At 43.1% G+C, this 23,350-nt stretch overlaps 1 protein-coding gene across 5 annotated transcripts; it reads right to left on the reverse strand.

Moving 5' to 3' along the window:
- On the reverse strand, nt 1-22,970 carry ZNF229 (zinc finger protein 229). Of its 5 annotated transcripts, none has more exons than XM_050768333.1 (7): nt 22,802-22,970; nt 22,047-22,134; nt 19,942-20,106; nt 16,728-16,938; nt 16,477-16,535; nt 4,369-4,495; nt 1-2,752 (listed from the first exon to the last, which is right to left on the reverse strand). In XM_050768333.1, exons 4-7 carry the CDS (start codon nt 16,759-16,761, stop codon nt 555-557), a joined length of 2,418 nt encoding a protein of 805 aa, XP_050624290.1. In that variant the 5' UTR covers nt 16,762-16,938; nt 19,942-20,106; nt 22,047-22,134; nt 22,802-22,970; the 3' UTR covers nt 1-554. The 5 variants fall into 5 exon arrangements, with proteins under 5 accessions (XP_050624290.1, XP_050624287.1, XP_050624288.1 ...); XM_050768330.1 differs by having other exon boundaries at nt 4,351-4,495; XM_050768331.1 differs by lacking the exon at nt 22,047-22,134 and having other exon boundaries at nt 4,351-4,495.
- Nucleotides 22,971-23,350: the final 380 nt, after the last annotated feature.

Below are 23,350 nucleotides of genomic sequence, written 5' to 3' on the forward strand. Positions count from 1 at the left end.
AAAAAAAAAAAGTGAGACACACACAGATCTGCTAAGAGGACTCTTCCTGGTCTTCTCAGAGTGACTTGTTTCAATAACTGTTAATGTTACCTTTTTGTTTTTATAAAGTGATCTTTATAAGGTATGTACCACACTGGTTTTAGGAAGGTGAAAACTTGTTCCTACACTGTCCTATTGATATAGCTATACAACCCACACAAAGAATCTGTCCATAATTGACACCTTGGATACATTCTCACCACTTGTACATTGTAAAAGCTCCCTCCCAGGCAGATTCTGATGAAAGTGAGGATTTTTAGTGAAACCACTGCTGCATTGTTTCTTTAAAGCCTGCTCTGCTGCACAACAGACTCTTAAAGACTGAAATTTGTAACTGAAGTGCTTACTTATCACACTTCCAGGTCTTCCCTTCCTATGCAGACTATGAGATAAATGTAAAATCATCAGTTTCTCCTATAGCCCTCCTACATGTCACTTTCCTATGGTTTTTCTCCTGTGTTGGCTCTCAGATGGACAGAAAGCCCCAGGTCCCAGACGGAATCCTCTATGTACATCTATTTATAAGGGTTCTCATCTAAATGCACTCTCTGGTGGTTCCGCAGCCCTGAGGTGTACCTGAAGCCTTTCCCACACACATCACATGTATAGGGCTTCTCTCCAGTGTGGACTCTCTGATGAACATGAAGACAGGAGCTGCGGCCAAAGCCCTTCCCACACTCCTCACATTTATAGGGTTTCTCACCAGTGTGGACCCTCTGATGACCTTGAAGATGTGAGCGCTGACTATAGCACTTCCCACACACGTGACATCTGTATGGCTTCTCACCAGTGTGAACTCTCTTGTGACTAATGAGACCTGAGCCGTAACTGAAACCCTTCCCACATTCATAACAAGTGTAGGGTTTCTCTCCCGTGTGCAACCTCTGGTGGGTGCGAAGATTAGAGCCATAACTGAATCCCTTGCCACACCAATCACACGTATAGGGCTTTTTCCCCGTGTGGACTCGCTGATGTTTGTGAAGGCTTGACGTGCACCTAAAGCCCTTTCCGCACTCTTGGCATCTGAAAGGTTTCTCACTAGTGTGGACTCTGTGGTGAATCAGAAGCCCTGAGCTGTAACTGAAGCCTTTGCCACACTCAGCACATTTATAGGGCTTCTCTCCAGTGTGGGCTCTCTGATGGTTAAGGAGGTCGGAGCTGTAGATGAAACCCCTCCCACACACATCACATACGTAGGGCCTCTCTCCCGTGTGGACCCACTGGTGGTTGTGAACGTCTGAATTCCGCCGGAAGCCCTTCCCACACTCACCACATTTATAGGGTTTCTCTCCTGTGTGGACCCTCTGATGGATGTGGAGGTCGGAGCGCCGGCCAAAGCCCTTCCCGCATTCGCATTTGTAGGGTTTCTCTCCTGTGTGCAGTCTCTGATGGGTGAGAAGCCCTGAATTGTAAATGAAACTCTTACCACACACATTGCATTCGTACAGATGCTGCCCCATGTGAACTCTCTGGTGAGCTTGAAGGTACGAGTTGTGACGGAAACTTTTGCCACACTTGTCACACTGGTAGGGCCGCTCACCAGTGTGCGTCTTCTGATGACTGCTGAGGTTGGAGCTGCCGCTGAATCCCTTTCCACACTCGACACAGGTGTAGGGCTTTTCTCCAGAGTGAACGTGCTGGTGCTTGAGGAGTGCAGACTTCACACAGAAGCCTTTGCCACACTCGCTGCAGATGTAGGGCTTCTCCCCTGTGTGCAGCCTTTGATGGACCTGAAGCACTGAGCTGTAACTGAAGCCCTTCCCACACTCGCTGCATTTATACGGTTTCTCTCCAGTGTGGACCCTCTGATGGACAAGCAGGTTTGAACTTCGACCAAACGCCTTCCCACACTCCTCACATTTATAAGGTCTCCTTCCTGTGTGCACCCCTTGATGAATAAGAAGAACCGATTTATGCCTGAAATCCTTTCCACAGACATCACATCTATAGAGCATGTCTCCCACAGGGGCTCTAGGGTGGTTGTGTATGTGCCTGTTCTCAAGACTCTTAACAGATTTCTCTCCTGTGGGAATTCTTTGATGTCTGTTAAGATAGGAACTCTGCCTCAAGTCCTTACCTTTCTTTTTCAAAGGTACCCTTGGATGGGGGGGAAGGTCTGAATCGTCCCTGAAGCCATTTCCATATTCGTTACTTTTCAAGCCATTCTCTACAGGGTTATTGTGATGAAGTACAGAGTTTTTAATGCAGTCTTTTCTACATTTATTGCAATCACATGGCTTGTCTATTTCAGGGAATCTGTGATCAACATGACAAGACATCCAGCAAAAGCTGTAATCATCCCAATTACATTTACATACAGTGTCTTCTGTGTTGAGATTTTCACATCTTTCTTGAACATCCCCTGACTGGTTCACAAATGCTTTTGCCCAAGATCCTTGAATGGGGATTGGTCTTATAGCTTTCCAGGCTGGAAACTGTTGATTTTCTAAAGCGGTAAGCCCATACCCTTGTAGACTGTCCAGGAAATTCTCAATTGGAAAACACTGTGTAGATGCTCCTTCCCACGCTTGATGGGAAGCAGCATCTCCTGAGAACTGGAAGTCTTTTCCTTGCAGATTTACTCTACAGTCTTGACTCCCAGGTAATTCACCCACCACCTCTTCCCAGATTTTGCAGGAGGAGAGCTCTTTGTGTGAAAATAACCTTAATTCTTCATCTTGAATATATTCCATATCCCTTCCATTCTTGTCTCCTATGAGGTTAAAGACAATTCAGAGATGAGAACTAGTAAAAGACTGGCTCAGGGACATCAGAGTTTCAGACTTGAAGTAATAATAGCCTAGAGAAAAATTACGCTTTATGTATCATAACTATTAGAGCACTTATGTTTATGACAGGAAGAGGCTCCTATTAAGAAGTTTTGAAGCTAAATGCTAGTATGATCCTGTATCTGACACTGTATATAAATAATATCTGACACAATTGTAACACTTCCTATCTGCCAATGATGTACACATATTAACTGACTTAAACCTCAGAATAATATCGAAGTAGAAATCATTATATTATCTTCATTTTCTAATGATGAAACCAAGTCAGAAAGAGGGTAGGTAACCTAGCACATTATTCCACCATACTGTGAGGCAGTGGTGGAGCTGGCATTTAAATGCAGGAAGCCCACACGGCCTTCTCCCTGCACTGTGTCTCAGAGCGACTGTACTCTGGGTATGTGTAAGCCATACTTCAGGAGGGTGCCAAATTTTCCACAGTGCACCACCTGTGTCATCTCGTGTGAGCAGATTCAACAGGAATCCAGAAAACACTGTTAAGGCAGGAAGACACACACATATTTGACTTACAATCATTACTTATGCCTTGACATCCTCTGGATCCCAGGCTGCAAAGGATCAAACTGGCATATTGACCATAGTTCTGGATGATTTAAAAATTGTGTCCATGTTTTCTGATATTCTTTATTGGCTATTTTTATCTTTTAGGGCTTGAGTAACAAGAACCTGTTTATAACCAGGGACTAGTATAATGCTAGAAGAAAGTGAGAAATTCATTTGAGGACTCTCAATATTCTGGGACAGTCTCTCTGCCACTGGCTTGCCTTCTACTGCCTGGCTGTTTCTATTAGAGGGACGGAAGTCCAGAGGTCCCTCACTCATTCTGGGTATGATATTCTGTGAAAGACACACAGAAACCATGAGAAGGTAGGAACTGAACGGAATAAATGAAGTGGCAGAACAATCATCTACGATGCTGCCAACAGTACCCACAGGCAACACAAGGGGTGATGAATGGGACCTCTTGTGTGGCAAGCTCACTCCTCACTGCCCAGCCAGGCTCTTGTCTCCAAGACCTCTAGGCCCCATGGTTCTCACCTGGAGATGCATCTCTTGGAGTTTCTCCACCTGTTACCCCAGTCTTCAAAAATTCCTATGTTGAAATCCTAAATCCCAATGTGATACCATTAGGAGGTGGTGGGTCTTTGGGAGGTAATTAAGTCATGAAGGTGGAGCCCCCAGAACAGAAATTAGTGTCCTTAGAAAAGAGATCCCCAGAGAGCTCTTCTCTGCCATGTGAGGACACAAAAGGAAGTCAGCTATCTGCACCCTGGCAGAGGGCTCGCACCAGAACCCAACCATGCTGGCACCCTGATCTCGGACCAGGCCTTCCAGACTCTGAGAAATAAACTTCTGTTGTTTATATGCTACCCAGTCTGGCAATTTTTTATAGCAGCCGGAGCTACGAGTTCTATAAAAATAAGATTTAACCTGTGTAAAAAAGTCAAAAATATCTTCTCTCCAGGAACAAGAACACTCCAAGAAGTTCAGTTCCAATTACCCGGAGGATTCCTCTCACCCACTGAGAGCAGGTTCCTGAAATTCTCCAGCATCACATCTCGGTACAGCTGTCTCTGGGTAGAGTCCAGCAGCCCCAGCTCCTCCTCAGTGAAGACCACAGCCACGTCCTTGAAGCTTAATGGCTCCTACAATGAAAAACCATTAACACAAACATCTACTAGATGAAGACAAATTGGTGTCCACAGAGGAGGTTTATAGAAACAACAGAATTTAAAAATCTAAAGATAAACTGCACATCTCTAAAAAAAAAGAAGACAAGACAGCAGGAAGTTGTTCGGCCGGATGTGTCAACTTCAGTTTATTAATGTTTAGTGCCAATAATTTCAATTCTAACCAACTGAACTACCCCAGACATGCAGCGTCAAGCAACAAACACATCGTATCCTGTGCTCACTTAGGGCACTTTTTTTTTTTGGACGCAGGGTCTCTTACTTTGTGGCTCAGGCTGGCGTGCACTGGTGCAATCATAGCTCACTGCAGCCTCAATCTCCAGGGTTCAAGCAATCCCCATGCCTCACTCAGCCTCCCAAGTAGCTAGGACTACAGGCTTGCAACACCACATCCAGCTAATTTTTTTTTTTTTTGTAGAGATGGGACCTTGCTATGCTGCTCTGGCTGGTCTCAAACTCATGGCTTCAAGCGATTCTACCATCTTAGCCTCCAAAGTGTCGGGATTAACAGGGGTGAGCCACTGATATTTGGAAATTTGTCCACTGATACAGTTTGGATATTTGTCCCTGACCAAATCTCATGTTGAACTGTAATCCCCAGTACTAGGAAGCGGGGGTGGGAGGTGTTTGGATCATGTGGGCAGATCCCTCATGACTGGGTGCTGTCTTCATGATAGTGAGTTCTTGTGAGATCTAGTCATTTAAAATTGTATGGCACCTCCACTTCCCCTCCCCCAACCACACTTCTTGCTTTCAGTACGTAAAGTTCCTGCTCTCCCTTCACCTTCTGTTATGACTATAAGCTTTCTGAGGCTTCCCTAGAAGCCCAGCAAATGCCAGCAGCATGCTTCCTGTTTAGCCTGCAGAACTGTGAGCCAATTAAACCTCTTTTCTTTATAAATCACCCAGTCTTGGGGTTTTTTATTTTTTGAGACAGAGTCTTGCTCTCTCACCCAGGCTAGAGTGCAGTGGTGCGATCTCGGCTCACTGCAACCTCTGCTTCCCAGGTTCAAGTGATTCTCCTGTCTCAGCCTCCTGAGTAGCTGGGACTACAGGTGCATGCCACCATGCCCAGCTAATCTTTTTGTGTTTTTAATAGAGACAGGGTTTCACCATGTTAGCCAGGATGGTCTCAATCGCCTGATCTCCTGATCCACCCGGGTATTTCTTTGTAGCAATGCCAGAATGGCCTAACACACCCAGCCTACTGTGAGCACTTCTTGGAGAAATTTCTCTGAACTAGATCACGTGAATCACTTGTCTGCACATTTTATAATCTGTGACTTGCAGATTGCCAATTTTTTCTCCAAGAAGGCTGTTACAATTTACAGTTCCAACAGTGCCTAATTTACTGTGCCCATGCCTGCATGTACCCTGAAATCATTTTCTCTGCCAGAATGATGGTTCTTTCCCAATCTATTCTTTCATCACCAGGTGCGCAAATCCTGTTCTCTGCGACCACAGCCCCTCTTCCATTCCACACCCTTTTTAAGGGACTTCCATGTCAACCACTGACAGAAATCAGCTAATGTATGTCATGCAACCATCTCCTCAACCAGGTGAGACCTCAAAAGTAGCATTTCGAACCAAGGAATTTCAAACTATGCTGTGTCCCCTTCAGCTCTGAATGGTGACCTGTGTTTTTAAAGCTAATTGTTCCAGTCCAGTAAGAACAGATGGCAGTCGCGTATTCTGCAATACAGTGATCATCAAAATATTACTGTAATATCATTGCTGTTTTCGCTTGGACAGTGGCAAGCTTTCTTGAGAACTGCATATGGGAGCTCTCAGAATTATACTTTGCCTTGGCTGGGCATAGTGGCTCACATCTGTAATCCCAGCACTTTGGGAGGCTGAGGCGGGTGGATCACAAGGTCAGGAGTTCCAGACCAGCCCATCTCTACTAAAAATACCAAAAAAAAAAAAAAAAAAAAAAAAAAAAATAGCTGGGAGTGGTGGCGGGTGCCTGTAGTCCCAGCGACTCGGGAGGCTGAGGCAGGAGAATGGCCCTGGGAGGCGGAGCTTGCAGTGAGCCGAGATCGCGCCACTGCACTCCAGCCTGGGCGACAGAGCAAGACTCTGTCTCAAAAAAGAAAAAAAAAAGAAGAAGTATACTTTGCCTTCAGCATGTCCCTGGAGTACCTGCAACAAGGTATTACAAGTCAAGAATGAGTGACTACTTTTACTTGACTTTGTTGTTTAAGTCATGCATATATTTTTGATATGAAGGCATGGTAGCTATAGAAAGTTTTAGTGCATGTTATATGGTTTGTCTCTGTCCCCAACCAAATCTCATCTTAAATTGTAGCTCCCATAATTCCCACGTGTTATGAAAGTGACCTGACGGGAGATAACTGAATCATGGGGGTGGGTCTTTCCCATGCTGTTCTCATGATGGTGAATAAGTCCCACAAGATCTGATGGCTTTATAAATAGGAGTTCCCCTCCACAGCCTATCTTGCCTGCCACCATGTAAGACATCCTTTGCTCTTCCACCATGAGTGTGAGGCCTCCCCAGCCATGTGGAACTGTGACTGAAGCCTCTTTCCTTTATAAATTACTCAGTCTCGAGTATGTCTTTATTAGTAGCATGAGAACAGACTAATACAGAATGCATGCCATATTACTTTTTCAAGAAATATTCAGTACCTATAAAATAATGTTAGTCACCAGGAATTACAGAGATGAGCCAAAAAGCTAGAGCTTCATGGAGCTAGTATTGGCAGTTCCTAAAACCAGATCCAGGTTGTATGATGGGCCATGAGAACTCACAGGACCTGATATACAATGACACTCATGGCTAAGACTTACTACAGTGAAAGAAAATAAAATACAATTAGCAAGGGGAAAAGACACATGGGGTGAACTTGGAAAGAAACCAAGTGCAAGCTTCCAAGAGTCCTTTCCTACTGGAGTCACACAGGTATGCTTAATTCCTCCAAAAATCAATTGCAACAAGGCCTGTGAAATGCTATCTATCAGAGAAGCTCAGTGGAGACTTGGTGTCCAGGATTTTCACTGGGGGCTAGTCACCTCCTGACTTCCTGACTAGCACATACCAAAGTTTCAGACTTCCAGAAAAGCAGGTTTTCAGTAGAAACCATATTGTTTGCACAAACAGTCCAGGTACTGTATGCCATTCTTATCAGAAGCAATGTTTACAGAGGCAAATGCTTTGCTTGAGAAAGCAAAACTGGATCTCAATTCTGAAGCACAAGTAGAAATTAACTGAGGGAAAACAGAGGAGAGGAAATTCCAGACAGTGGGAACAGTTGGTGAAAACCTGGAAGTGGTAAGAAGCAGGGCACACGTATCTCAGCCTCAGGCAATGCCGCTGTGAAGCAGGCGGCGGCCAGATCACTCCGGGTCTCTTAGGCTACATTGATGATTTTGGTCTTTCCTCAAAGCAGGAAACAAACACTGAAGGGTGGTTTACAGGGGGTAGTGATAAAATTAGATGAGCTGTCTTAAAATTATGAACCCGACACAGCATGGAAAAACACAGGAATGGATCAAGTATAGACACAAGGAGACCACATAGGAGGCCACTGCAATAGTTACAGGGAGACATGTTAGCCCGGACTTGGACATGGCTTGGGAAATGGAAATAAGCAGACAGATTGTATTATTAAGAGGGACTGACTGCATGGAGGCATAAGAGAACTTTCTGAAGTGTTGCAAATGCTCTGTATCTTGGATATGGTGGTGAATATATGTCTTAAAATTTACTGAACACTTTCAATAAGTTTATTTTATTGTGTGTAAATTCTCTCTCAATAAAGTTGATTTTAAAAGTTCCTTGGGGTGGATAATTTCTTTACAGAGGAAACTGAGGCACAGGGAGATGGGCAGAAAAGGGTTAACTTAGCAGGCCCAAGACTGGTATCTCCATAAAGGCTTCCAGGGTTGGATGGCCCTTGGCTGGGGTCTGAGAACTCGGCTTTTTAAATGTTCCCCTCACACACAGGGTTGGGGCACGGAACCCTGGTATACCAGCTGTTTGTGGTTTATGGAACAATGTGACTTATGATGAATGCCTACTCTTCTTCCAGGAGTCTGAATTTTGGTACATGGAAGGTAGAGGGTGCCAATGTGTCCAGTTCCCAACAAAAATCTGGTTGCTGAGCCTGTACTGGGCTCCTCTGGGCAGAAACACTGTACACAAGTGGCTGCAATGCTGCGCTGGGGAGTGTGTTGTGGGAGACCTTTCATGTGAGGGAGAGCACAGGAAGCCTGCACGTGAATTCCACCAGTCTCCGCCTGTGTCTATCTCCCTTCCTAATCCAGATGTATATTCTTACTGTGCCACTATAATAAATTTTAGCCATAAGGAAAACTACACACTAGGCCCAGGAGTCCAGGCAAAGCACCAAATATGAAGGTGACCCCGGGGACCCCTGCACCAGAAGGTCAAGTAACTTGGCCAAAGTCACAGAGCTAGGAAGATACACAACTAGAACTTGAACACATAGAGCTTAGTTCCAGAGCCGCTATGCTTTAACAACTGTCCTATAAAAGCCAAGATGTGTGTTAGCAGGAGACCAGAAAATAAGATTTAAAGCAGATAATATCAATCCCTTACACTTACATCAAACTTATTATAAGGTAGGTAGGTACTAGGCTAAGAATTTTTATAGGACCTATCTCATTTAATCCTCACAGAACTTGCAAGATAGTTACCATTGCTATCCTCATTTCACAGATGAGAAAAATGGGGTCTCAGAAAATTGAGTTATTATTTGTCCAAAAATATACACCTAATAAATGTTGAGTGACGAGTGGACTAAGGCAGAAACACCAACAGAGCCCTCTTCCCGGCAGAATCCTGAACTAAACCATCAATCCCAAGACTAGAGGTGTTGTGGAAGGGAGAAAGCTCAGGCCAGAAGAGGTCAGTTAGGCAATTAATTAAACAGCTGTTGACTAGACACCAACTCTCATTTTTTAATATCCAGCCCTGCCTTCTCCACTGAGTACTGGAATATCCAGCTATTACTTGGGCATCTAAAGGAATCTTGAACCTAAAAGAGCCCAATCAGAATGGAGCTGTTACTCTCAAGTTATTGTCTACTAATCTCCCCTACATGGATAAACTGAGGTGCTCCCAAACCTGTTTTTCAGGCCAAAAACCTTGCAGCCACCCATTCACCCTGGCTATGTCCCTTAAAATACTCAAGGGTACTTGTCTACTTTTTAATTGATTTGCTACCCATCTTCCCCTTCTGGAATGTCAGCCCCATGAGGTGGGGATGTTATCCATTTTCTTCTCTAATATATTACAAGTGCTTAATGTTTGGCCCATAGTTGGGTATTCAACAAATATTTGCTGAATGAATAAGTGAAAGAAAATGTGAACAGACCAATGCCACAAAAGTAACTGAAAAAAAGTAGCTCGAGATCTACCATGGGCTCGGTGAGGTAGCTCCAAGTTATAGGCCCAGCACTCTGGGAGGCCAAGGTGGGAGGATTCCTTCAGCCTAGGAGTTTTAGACCAGCCTGGGCAACATGGCAAGACTCCATATCTACAAAAAATAGAAACATTAGTGGGACGTGATGGTGCGCACCTGTAGGCCCAGCTGTTCGGGAGGCTGAGGTGGAAGCCTGGGAGTTCAAGGCTGCAGTGAACTGAGATTGTACCACTGCACTCCAGCCTGGGTGACAGACAGACCCTGTCTCAAACAACAACAACAACAACAAAAAAAAACCAACACCACCAACCCAAAAACTACCATAAAACAAAGGGCACCATTACTAAGTTCTAGCCAAACTTTAATTCCAACATCATTTTTTTTTCCAAATTTCTAAATTTCAAAAGTAGGTGTTTAAGCCAGGCACAGTGGCTCCTGCCTGTCATCCCAGCACTCTGTGAGACCGGGGTGGGAGGATCATTTGATTCCAGGAGTTTGAGACCAGCTTCGGCAACACAGGGAGACCTACATCCCTACAAAAAATAAAATAAGCTAGGTGTGATGGCGCACCTTAGTCCCAGCTACTTGGGAGGCTAAAGTGGAAGTATCACTTGAGCCTGGGAGGTCAAGGCTGCAGTGAGCTGTGGCTGCACCACTGCACTCCAGCCTGAGTGACACAGCGAGACTGTGTCTTTAAAAAAATAAGTTGGTACTCAATGCAGGTGTTCAAGTAATTCAGTGAACCAGAGTACAGAATGCAGAGCAGTCAGGTCCATGTGAAATAGCAATCAATTGCTGTATTTCCTTCTGTCTTTGTATATGATATGTACACATACATACATATGTGTGTGTATATTTATATGTACAAACATATATATATATTTACACACACACAAATGAGTGTGGTATTTTGGTTGACTTGAAAAAGAATGATTGATGTAAAAATAACATTTTCATAACTGGGTATCCATCTTGAAGAAATGAACTTAAATGTCAACCTCATGTCATTTACAAAAATAAATTACAGTTATACTAGAGATAAAACATTTTTTCAGACCTTGCTGAGAAAAACATTTTTAATATAAATGTTAAACAGCCATTTAGATGACTTTTTGATTAGTCTGAGAATGGATAAGGTCTTTTGAAATTATATGAAACCAAATTTTCAAAAAGGAACTAATAAATCATTTAACTATATAAGAACTTTAAACTTCTTTACAGTTACCATTAAGAAAGTAAAATTTGGCCGGGTGCGGTGGCTCAAGCCTGTAATCCCAGCACTTTGGGAGGCCGAGACGGGCGGATCACGAGGTCAGGAGTTCGAGACCATCCTGGCTAACACGGTGAAACCCCCTCTCTACTAAAAAATACGAAAAACTAGCCGGGCGAGGTGGCGGGCGCCTGTAGTCCTGGCTACCCGGGAGGCTGAGGCAGGAGAATGGCGTAAAAACCCGGGAGGCGGAGCTTGCAGTGAGCTGAGATCCGGCCACTGCACTCCAGCCTGGGCGACACAGCGAGACTCCGTCTCAAAAAAAAAAAAAAAAAAAAAAAGTAAAATTTAAGAAGACATATATGCAGCCAACAAGCATATTTAAAAATGCTCAACATGACTACAGAAATGAAAATCAAAACCACAAGATACCACCTCACCCCAGTCAGAATGGCTATTACTAAGAAGTCAAAAAATAAACACTGGCAAGTGGAGAAAAAAAGAACACTTATACACTGCTGGTGGAAATATAAATTAGTTTAGACATTATTCAAAGCAGTGTGGTGATTCATAAAAGAACTTAAAACATAACTACCATTCAACCCAGCAATCCCATTATTGGGTATATACTCAAAGAAATATAAATTATTCTACCATAAACACGCATGTTCACTGCAGCACTACTCAACAGAAAAGACATGAAATCAAACTAAATGTCCATCAATAGTAGACTAGATAAATAAAACGTGGAACATATATACCATGGAATACTATACAGCCATAAAACAGAATGAGATCATGTCCTCTGCAGCAACATGGAAGGAGCTGGAGGCCATTATCTTAAGCAAAGTAATGCAGGAACCGAAAATCAAATACTGCATGTTGTCACTTATAAGTGGGAGGTAAATGATGAGAACACTTGGACACACAAGAGGGAACGACAGACACAGGGGCCTACTTGAGAGTGGACAGTGGGAGGAGGGAGAAGATCAGGAAAAATAACTAATGGACATTAGGCTTATTACCTGGGTGACAAAATAATCTGTACAACAAACCCTCATGACAAGCAATTCACCTATATAACAAACCTATGTACCCTGAACCTGAAATTTTTAAAAAAGTAAAGATTGAGAAAAAATAATTACTATACTTTTGATAGGTGTTCAGAAGGGCTTCTAAAAACATGGTAAAAAATGAATTAATGAGAAAATAGGCAAAAGTATTTTCTAAGCAATTTACTGATAAGAAAATACAAATATAGCCAATATACATATGAAAAAGTGCTTATCATGTTTACAATGCAGGAAACTGCAAAATAAAATGGGGGCATCTTTGCCATATATCCTCCGTCAGATGAGCAAAAGTATTTAGTACTAATAATTCTTGGAATTGCATGTGTGCAGAAGAGCAAAAATTGCTACGATTTCTTCTCAAATACTGTGGCAATAATATATTAACAGTTTACAATGAAGTGTGTGACACTGTGAAATGGGTATTTGGTCTCTGTGGCATACAATTTCAAATGCCCTTAGAAACTCTACCGTGCTGCACCCATTAACTTGTCATTTACATTAGGTATATCTATTACTGCTATCCCTCCCCTCTTCCCCCTCCCCACAATAGGTCCCCGTGTGTGATGTTCCCCTTCCTGTGTCCTAGTGATCTCTATTGTTCAATTCCCACCTATGAGCAAGAACATGCAGTGTTTGGTTTTCTGTTCTTGCGACAGTTTGCTGAGAATGATGGTTTCCAGCTGCATCCATGTCCCTACAAAGGACACGAACTCATCCTTTTTTATGGCTGCATACTATTCCCTGGTGTATATGTGACATATTTTCTTAATCCAGTCTGTCACTGATGGACATCTGGGTTGATTCCAAGTCTTCGCTGTTGTGAATAGTGCCGCAATAAACATACGTGTGCATGTGTCTTTATAGCAGCATGATTTATAATCCTTTGCGTATATACCCAGTAATGGGATGGCTGGGTCATATGGTACATCTAGTTCTAGATCCTTGCCCAACATGGCACATGTATACATATGTAACAAACCTGCACATTGTGCACATGTACCCTAGAACTTAAAGTATAATTAAAAAAAAAAAAAAAAAAAAAAAAAAGAACCGTGATGTCTTTTTCTATGCTAATGAGTTGACTTCAGGACGGGGCTGTTTACTGGAAAGACCAAGGCAGGATTAGAGGATTAGACTTATAGTACCGCCCCCTCAACCTCCAGTGAGGGGAGAGGAACTGAGGGTGAAGTTGATCACCACTGGCCAATGGTTTTAATCACTGGTGTCTACCTAATGAAACTTTCATAAAAACCTAAGAGGACCAGGTTCAGATAACTTCTGGGAAGGTGGCATGCCCAGAGAGGGCATGGAAGCTCCATGCCCCTTCCCCCGTACCTTGCCCCATGCATCTCTTCATCTGTATCCTTTTGTAAAATCCTTTATAATAAACCAGTAAACATAAGTGTTTCCCTGAGTTCTGTGAGCTGCTCTAGCAAATTAATCAAACCCAAAGAGTGGGTTGCGGGAACCCCAACTTGCAGCTGGTTGGTTACAAGTTCTGGAAGCCTAAACTTGCAAGTGGTGGGAGGGAGGAGCAGTCTCTTGTGGGACCGAATCCTCAACCTGTGGGATCTGACACTACCTCCAGGTAAACAGTGTCAGAACTGAACTGAAGGGAACCCAGCAAAACTGTCACAAAACTGATTGCTTACTTGGTGTTTGAGGAGAAACCCACACGGTTGACCACATAAGTCTTCTGCCTGTGATTACTGTTGCTGAGTGTCAGAATACAGAAAGCACTTAGAGTTTGAGTGGTTTTTTCCCCACACAAAGTATACCCCATTGGGCCAGCAATATTTAGACGTCTACATCATAGAATTTACAGATTAAAGCATAGGATGCGAAAATCACATGTGTTTGTACTGTCTGTAGCGCTAAAACTGGTAGTAATCAGAACTGAGTATCTTATAGTAGTAAAATACTTACTACACGGAAAGCATACATGTTTCCATTTCCTTTTCTGTGAGATGGAGTCTCACTCTGTCGCCCAGGCTGGAGTGCCCTGGCATGATCTCAGCTCACTGCAGCCTCCGCCTCCCAGGTTCAAGTGATTCTTCTGCCTTAGCCTCCCGAGTACCTGGGATTACAGGCATGCGCCACCATGCTCAGCTAATTTTTTTATTTTTGGTAGAGACGGGGTTTCAGCATGTTGGCCAGGATGGTCTTGAACTTCTGGCCTCAGGTGATCCGCCCACCTAGGCCTTCCAAAGTGCTGGGATTGGAGGCGTAAGCCACCGTGCCTGGCCCCATTTCCTTTTTAAAGAGGGTAACATATATTTTCACACGACAAAGATATTGATGGATGGACACCTCTTTGTTAATGCTGGGCACATTAGCGAGGACAGAATTTCAATTAGGGGAAACCTAATTTATTTCATTATAGACTTTGGTATGGTCTGTCTTCTACTAAATCTTTATTTTAAAAGTTATAATGAAATATATATAAACTAGTATTATTAACATGGCTGAGCTACAGAGGTTTAATATTATGAGTGAGCTAATTTTTTTAGTATTTTTGTAGAGATGAGATTTCACCATGTTGCCCAGGCTGGTCTCGAATTCCCGAGCTCAAGTGATCCGCATGCCTCAGCCTCTCAAAGTGCTAAGATTACGAGCCACTTCACCTGGCCCACAACATTCTTAAACTTGGAAAAATGCAGAGGATACTGCAGGCAAGTCTTTAGCATGGGGGAACAAAAAGACTGCATCCAAAGTTTTTGTAGATGAAATTGAGGCAATCAACAAATAAATTCAAGTAAGAAAGTCGTGGTAAAAGGAGAGGTGGTGAGCAATTACCTAAATACACAGAAGTGAGTCTCAACTGGGGGAACTGACGGTTATGAATCAGAAGGTAACAATGACAATAACAATATAATAATCAGAAGATGGTGGGAAGTAAAAACGTGCTAATTGCTTCAACTTTCACAGCAGGAAGTAATCAATAATATTTAAAATTAAGGTATACAATAAAAGACGTGAATCAAATCTTCAAAACTCTTTCACAATCTCTTTTCATAAAAGAAAGGTTTAGAAAATAATGTTTTATGTGTTGAAAAAACATAATCTTAAAATTCTGCAATGGCTATGATTTTTTTCAATTTAAAAGAAAATTAAGAAATATGTATATACTAAAGGATAGCCTATTTCCATATCCTTATTTTTTCATTTACTTTATCTCACTTGATAGCAGCTTAGAATCCAGACAAAAGAATGAATGAAACCACAATTCACTAAGAGATGAACACGGAATCCTTCTATGTGTTTGTATGTATATATACAGATACATGTGTGTGTATATGTATATGTGTATACACATGTGTATATATATGTGTATATGTGTGTGTATATATGTATACATATGTATATATACGTGTGTTTACATGTATGCGTGTGTATATATATTTGGCTGTTATGCACGAGGCTGCAATTATCATTCTTTGCACATTTGTTCTCATTTAGAAAAAATTCTTAGAGTGGGAAATGCTCGACCAGAATAAGGAGAACTTCTAGAAAGGCTGAAATACTCCTGCAGCTATGTGGATGTACCCATTTCTCCATATCTCAGCTAACAGTGAATGCTGACCTTTCAAATCTTTGGCTGTCTGCTGGAAGAATCATAAATCTTATTCCAAAGTGAATCCTTTTGATTAATAAAGGCTCATTATCTTTTCATATGATTAGTGGGCATTAGTTTTTCTCTGCTCCCTTCCTGAACAAGAATCCTCAGGTCTTTATGCATAGCCCTCTTCTGAAAATAAGGATATTAAAATTTTTTCACAGATGAAACTTTTCTCCCCTAATATGTTGTTTTTAAACTTTGTGCATGGTATACTTTTTGGTAGGGTCTACTACATGGAGAATATTACATCTATAAATCAATACATGTTCCACAGAAGAGAACAACCTAGGCAGAAATGATTCAGTATTTGGAGAGTCATCTCTCTGCTCATCTAGGCTTGGGCCTCTGCATGAAGCTACTGTGGTGGCAGAAAGGCAGACCAGAAAGGTAGATTATCGAATCCAATTGGCCTGAGTTCAAATCCTGAATCTCCCATTCATTTCTTCATCTCTAAAACAGAATCATACTATCTGTCTCACATCACTATTCTATGGATAAATGCAATGAAAAATGTAATGTATTCACCCAATACATTTTTCACTCTTTTTCCTTTTACCAAGAAGGGATGTATGTTTTCTCTTTGATGCCTAAGGTGGTATTTCGGGAGAGAAAAGAAAACAACCCACCTGAAACATGGTCTTGTCCTTCCTATCTTGGGAAAGGGCTGAGGCTTGAGAATGAAGAGCTGTAGGAGGAGAAAGAGGCCATGAGGAGGAGTTGGTGCTGCCCGGAGCTCTAGGTCATCTATCTGGTAGGAAAGTGCCCAGCTTTACAGACTGGTTTCTTCTCACTTGAGGAAATTCCTCAACACCCAACTTTTTCTGCTCCACATTAAGTTCGGATTCTCCCTCTGCCCACCCCCTCTATTAACCGTCACCTTTTTTCTCATGCCTTGAGGTCAAAGTCTCCATGGTCTCTTCTGCTAGGATTTCTGAGAGCAGCAGCAATTGTGTTTATTGTCTGGTCTTCCTAAGCTGGAGACACAGAAGATCCAGGCCTTCTTCATTCTAGAGACTCTCCAAGCTCTGACAAGTCGCTGTCTTCACCTTTACTGTCCAGAGCGTGACTGCTTCCCATGGTCGGGGGACCTATAGGTTCAGGAGGGAACTTTACTTAGTCCTTTCTTCTGGGCCCCAAGGCTGTGGTTCGTATCCTCTGGATACTATTCACTCAGTAGTTTATCGGACATCTACTCAGTACTAGTCAGGTTTAGTCCCCTACACTGAAGGGTCTCATAGTCCAGAAAGCCAAGAATGTTGCAGATGGGTAAGGACAGTCACAGAAGAGTCTGTGAGAAGGGCCCTGCAGCTAAATTCTCAGTGAGGCACAGGGCTCCTCAGAAGGGCAGGGAGACTCCACAAACATATGGGACCTGTGCCCTGTGAAGAAACACCTGGAGAGAAAAAGCTTTATTAATGCAATAATGTTGGACTTGCAAAAAATAAAATAAACTAAATCTCCATACTTAGGGATTACAGAAATCAGGATAAAGATTAGAGCCATCTCCTGGCTAACACGGTGAAACCCCGTCTCTACTGAAAATACAAAAAATTAGCCGGGCATGGTGGCGGGCCCCTGTAGTCCCAGCTACTCAGGAGGCTGAGGCAGAATGGCGTGAACCCGGAAGGCAGAGCTTGCAGTGAGTTGAGATCGCACCACTGCACTCCAGACTGGGCAACAGAGCGAGACTCCGTCTCAAAAAAAAAAAAAAAAAAAAGATTAGAGCCATCTTTAAGTCAGCGTTTTTAACTTTTTTTGTGCCATGACCCCCCTTCACTAATCTGATGTTATCTAAAGACCTCTACTCAGAATAAAGTTTTAAATGCATAGAAAGAAATGCAAAGAATTATACTGAAATACAAACTTCAAAACTATTACAACTCCGCATGGCTCACTGTGCAAGTACAGTGTTACTTTATTAACATATTCAATATAAACAACAAATTTACTACAATTTCAAAAGAGTAATGAGCATAAACAATACTCTGAAATATCTGTGCAAACCAGAATATGACATAAAAATATCTATGATGTATATGGATGACAAAGTCACAACTACTGCTAATATTGTGGCTTAGCACCTATGTTCACAGTGAAACGCTACTTGTGACTTAGACTAGTATAAAATTTTTTCCCACTCAAATTCATGGAACTCCTGAGTTATGCTCAAGGAACCCAGGGCAAGAATTCCTTTTTGAAATTAAGTCTCTTCTGCCCCGTCGCTCCCCAGACTGAATTAATTACTCTGGGATCCAGCAACACATGGTGTAAATTGCTGGTTACCACCTTTCACACTGCCTCCATGGTCAGATCTGTAAGTCATCAAAATAATTGAGACTTCTTTTTCTTTATTTACCTTTCATGGCTCCGGCACATGGGAAGCACTTAAGCAATTCTATCAGCAGGAAGCAATGCACAGAGATTGAACAAAACTCTTGCAATCTGCTCAGAGCTACTCAGGAGGTAGTGCAAAGACAGCAGGCATAAGTTCCCACCCTTCCCCACCTTGCCTGAACTCTTTCCTCTTGAAATTCAAGTCTCAATGAGGTCAAGTTCAGACAAACCGATACACATACTTGGGCTGTCTACTCTAGGACACTCACTGAATTTTACTGCTTCAGGAACTCAAATCTCCTTCTTTCCTCTAACCATCTGTACCAGCCCTCTGCATGGCCCACAGTGACAAGCATCTTTCTCTCTCCCTCCCTTCATGTACTGCCCTGAACTTGGGATGGCCCTTTGACCCAGGTGTGGACAACCAGGCAACACGTTACCCTCCTACACAAAGGACAAAGGGGAAGAGTAGAGGCCAGATCTGAAACAAGGCCTCCACCCCAATGCCACTTAAACCCAAACTTCAGGATCCTCTAGGACTGCACTTTGCAGACTTCAGTATGTTTACAAATCACCAGGAGCAATGATGAAAACAGACTGCTAGATTCTGCAAAGATTCTGATTCTGTATCTCTGCAGTAGAGCCCAGGAGTCTGTGTTTTAAACAAGTTTCCAGGGGATGGTGACAAAGTGCGTCCAGGGGCCACATTTGAAGCAAACTTGCTAAGTTACCCTCACTTCCTCCGACTGGCTGATTTTCAGGGTTTCCAGAAACTTCCAGTGGGTACAAATTTTCCTTGTGCTTCCTCCTCCTGTCCCTGAACTCTTCTGGTCAGGAAGCCTGAAGAGTCAGCACATGAAGTTCTTCTCTATCCTCCTACATTCCCTTAGTGAAGACATCCAGCCTCAGGCCTTCAGTAGAATCTACATACTGATGACTCCATGGCAACCTGGCAACTCCACTCTTATGTCTAAAAAGCAACTTAAAAAACATGTCCAAAAGCAAACTCTAGATTTGCCCCAGAGGTACTTCTCTCCTTTGAAATGAAGAGGAAATATTCTAGAGTCATTCTTGATTTCTTCCTTGTACTCTACATCCAATCCATCAGCAAATACGTACAAATCAGAACCAGAATCAGATCAAATATTCTTGCTGCCACCGTCCACACCACCATCATGTCTCACCTGAATTAATGTGACAGCTCCCTAAATCGCCTCTGTGTTCCTACTTCTGTTCACTTCAGTCTACTTCCTACATGGCAGCTGGAGTGATCTTTTATATAAACTCATATTCTTCTCTGACCAAAACCATCACTTTGCTCAAAACCTTGCACCAAGGTCCTTTCAATGGCCCAAAGACCTTACACTATCTTCCTTCCCAATATTCAGTTTCTCAATTATCCCTCCCTCTTTCTCATTCTGCTCAGCTGAGCAGAATGAGAAAACTGCTTTTCCTCAGATGCCTGCAGGCCCCTCACCTGCTTTGGGTCCCTATTCAAGCACCATTTTCTCAGTGAAATTCATCCCTCATTATCCTTCTCAAATTGGCAAACCAGCATTTCCTACACCCTCCTCTGCTTCATTTTTCTCCATGAAACTGACACCTTACCTACAGTCTATTTTTCTTGTTGACCATCTTTCTCCACCCACAAGAATGTGAACTCTATGAGGGCTAGGATTTCAGTTGGCACCTGGCACACAGCAGGTACTCAACAAATATTTAAATAGGAGAATGGAAGTAATCTGAACTCAGCTTACTGATATGGATCCTTGGGTCCTCTTGATGTCATCTTCAGAGCAGAAGTGATTTTGTTCTCCAGTTCATGGACTGTAATTTGGGTGCTAAGGACTATGCTGGCTGTATTGGGATCCAAGAGTGAACAGGGAAGACAAGGACTCTGTGCTCATGCAGCTGCTAACAATCTAGGTGGAAATCAGCAGCCATAATGAACTTCTACTGTGTTCCAGGTGCTTAGGATACAGTAAAAGATACATTTCTGGACTGCATGGAGCTCACACTGGGAGAAAAGGAGGGTGACAGAAAGAGTTCGTACAAAGGCAGTGGGATAATGAAGTAGTGGGAATAAGAGATATTGCAGAGGTAGAAATAACAAAACTAAAAGAATAATTCCACGTAGGGATGAAGAGGAGGAGAAATAAATATGATTCTGAGGTTGAAGTCTGAGGAAAAACCAGGTAAATGATGAAGTTATGATAAGATAGCAAAAGGAAGAGTCGGGTTTTGAAAATTGCAGTTCTAGTTTCTCAAAACTAGAGTTGTCAAAAGGTTTAGGTTCGAATTCTGGTTCAGCTACTTTGTAGTTACATTAACACCACAGGAATGACTTAACCTTTTGAATGAGTCTGTACTTGTCAAATAAAGATAATCCTTACTTGCAAAACTAACAGACTCTTTCACACACACATGCCTATGTGAATAAACTTCATAGCCCAGTACCTGTACACAGAAAATCATCAATAAACTATTACCATTGACCCAACCCAGTATTAACCTAGGAATACAGGAACTCATGCATTTAGTAAATGTACATTCAGAGTCTAACACAACATCTTAGAAGAATAAACACTAGAGATACATGTCAGGCCCCTGAGCCCAAGCCAAGCCATCGCATCCCCTGTGATTTGCACGTATACGCCCAGATGGCCTGAAGTAACTGAAGAATCACAAAAGAAGTGCAAATGCCCGGCCTCACCTTAAGCGATGGCATTCCAACACAAAAGAAGTGAAAATGGCCGGTCCTTGCCTTAAGCGATGATATTATCTTGCAAAATTCCTTTTCCTGGCTCATCCTGGCTCAAAAAGCTCCCCCACTGAGCACCTTGTGACCCCACTCCTGCCCGCCAAAGAACTCCCCTTTGACTGTAATTTTCCTTTACCTATCCAAATCCTATAAAACGACCCCACCCTTATCTCCCTTCGCTCTCTTTTCGGACTCAGCCCGCCTGCACCCAGGCGAAATAAACAGCCATGTTGCTCACACAAAGCCTGTTTGGTGGTCTCTTCACAGGAGGCGCATGACAATACAGCAGTAAATTAAGATGGAAAAAGTAATTGTTCCCATGGTGCCTACATTCGGGTGGGTTAATCTCTCTACAAATTAGGTGACTTTTGATTGCAAAAAGGGCTATGAAGAAAGTAAAGCAAACATGGTAAGATTCCTGTTTTCCAACAAATGTAGGTTCTATCAGGTGAAACATACGTGGTAACTGTGGAAAGAGCAACATTAAATCAAGTGATCAGGGACAGTCTCTAAGAGCTGCTTGAAAAATAAATCAGCTGTGAAAAAAGCTGGGATGAGACAAGCCCAGAAGGAAGCATAAGTGTAAAGACCCTGGTTCTGGTTAGAAGGTCTCCTGGCCAGGTCTTACTTTTTAAGTTTTTTAAACTTTTTAAACCTCAGCAACTCATCTGTGACATGGGGATAACAGCTGACATACAAACTTGCTCAGAAAATTCAATAGAAATACATTCATTTATTTAAATATTTACTAGCAAGCCTGGCACTGTCCTAGACACCATGGGTAGAGCGTAATACCTGGCATACAGTAAGCACTCAGTTCATATACACCATCACAGTTACTCCAATTATTTCTACCCCGCGTTTCTTCCCTACCACAGCGCTGAAACGGCGTAAGCCTTTACTGACTCAGCGGCCCACTACTAGGAGCCAAGATAACACACTAAATAAAGACCCTGGGAAATTCCTCAACCTTTCCCCATTTCTAAGGGAAGGCAGCTGCGGCTAAGGGGCCTGGATGAACATTTGTGAAATCAATGGGATGAAGAATGAGGTCACCAAGAGACTGGGCATTGCCACAAAGAGAAACCAAAGTTCCCTCACCTGGAGCTCTAGTGTCAAGAGATGTGGGGTTATTTCTCCCTCTTTTATACAATTCTCTCCGAGAAAGGTACAATCCCAAGAAGGAAGCCTGTGAAAGAAAAATGAGCACCGGGCTAACATGATTTAATCCCAATTCCCACTATGCCACAGGGGGAATCTCTCAGTGCCAGCTGAATGTAATCTACCCCGCTACTTGCTTGAGGAGTCGAGGAAAAGAACCTCTTTTCCTACAGGACTCAGAGTAAAAGGTCCACGCCATTCCAAAGCAGCCGTCTACAAGCCTACTCTCACTGCCCCTTTCAGGAGACAAAGAGAATCAAGACAAAACCTCAAGATTTGAATTCAGAGCTATCTGACACCGATAGTGAAATTCTGCCTGTGCGTGCTTAGGCGGCTACGAAAAGCAGAGCCAGCAACGATACAGCAAACCAACTCTTAGGACTTGCACAGCCCTTAATACATTTCAAAGGATAAAACCAGAACACAGGGAATCAACTTTCTGTTTACAGAAATGACTTCGCAGAAAACTCTGAAATTACTCCACAAGTGGGTGGGCGGCTACCCTGAGAAAATTTATGTCATCGATCCGCCACTGCCCGCAGTGGACGCTCTCGCACTGCAGATCTCATCTCAAAGCCAGAGCTGGCCTCAAACTGCTTTTCCAAGCCTGGACTGCGAGGGCTGCCGACCCGGGCCCACCCCGCCCAGGCGCTCAGAAAGTTCGATACATGCGCCTCCTCACACCCCTGCCTCACCAGGCCGAGCTCATGGAAATTCGTGGGCTTCGACACTCCGCCGCACGTTGTCCTTTCACGTTGGTTCTATAGAGCTAATCCTAAATCCCGTGGCCGGACACTACACCCACATGGAGACGCACGCCTCTAACACGCCTCACCACTGCCTAAGAAGCAACCAAGATGGCCCGCCCAACGGAAACGGAAGTGGTCGACTCGACGTGTGGGACTACCTTTCCCAGAACCCTCCGCGGCGCAGTCCGCCCCTAGGTGCGATGGTGACGTAAATGCGCGTCCACCTCGAGTCCCGCCCACTGCGAGGCGGCAGGAGGTGGCATGCAAGGTGTTCCTGAGTTGAAGTTTTGGGCGCCGCAGATCCTTTTGAAATGTTTATTTCAAAAGTAGTTCACATTACATGTAAAGAATGGTAAAATAATAATATAATAATAATAAATTCTTACTTAATCCCTGGTTTATGTGAGTAAATATGATTTCTTAAAAATCCCATTCTCCCAAATGGCATCATAATATTTCGTAATCATTTCTTGCCCACAGGTCATATATCATGGA

This window comes from Macaca thibetana, chromosome 19 (genome assembly GCF_024542745.1).
Source record: "Macaca thibetana thibetana isolate TM-01 chromosome 19, ASM2454274v1, whole genome shotgun sequence".
NCBI classification, from domain to species: Eukaryota; Metazoa; Chordata; class Mammalia; order Primates; family Cercopithecidae; genus Macaca; species Macaca thibetana.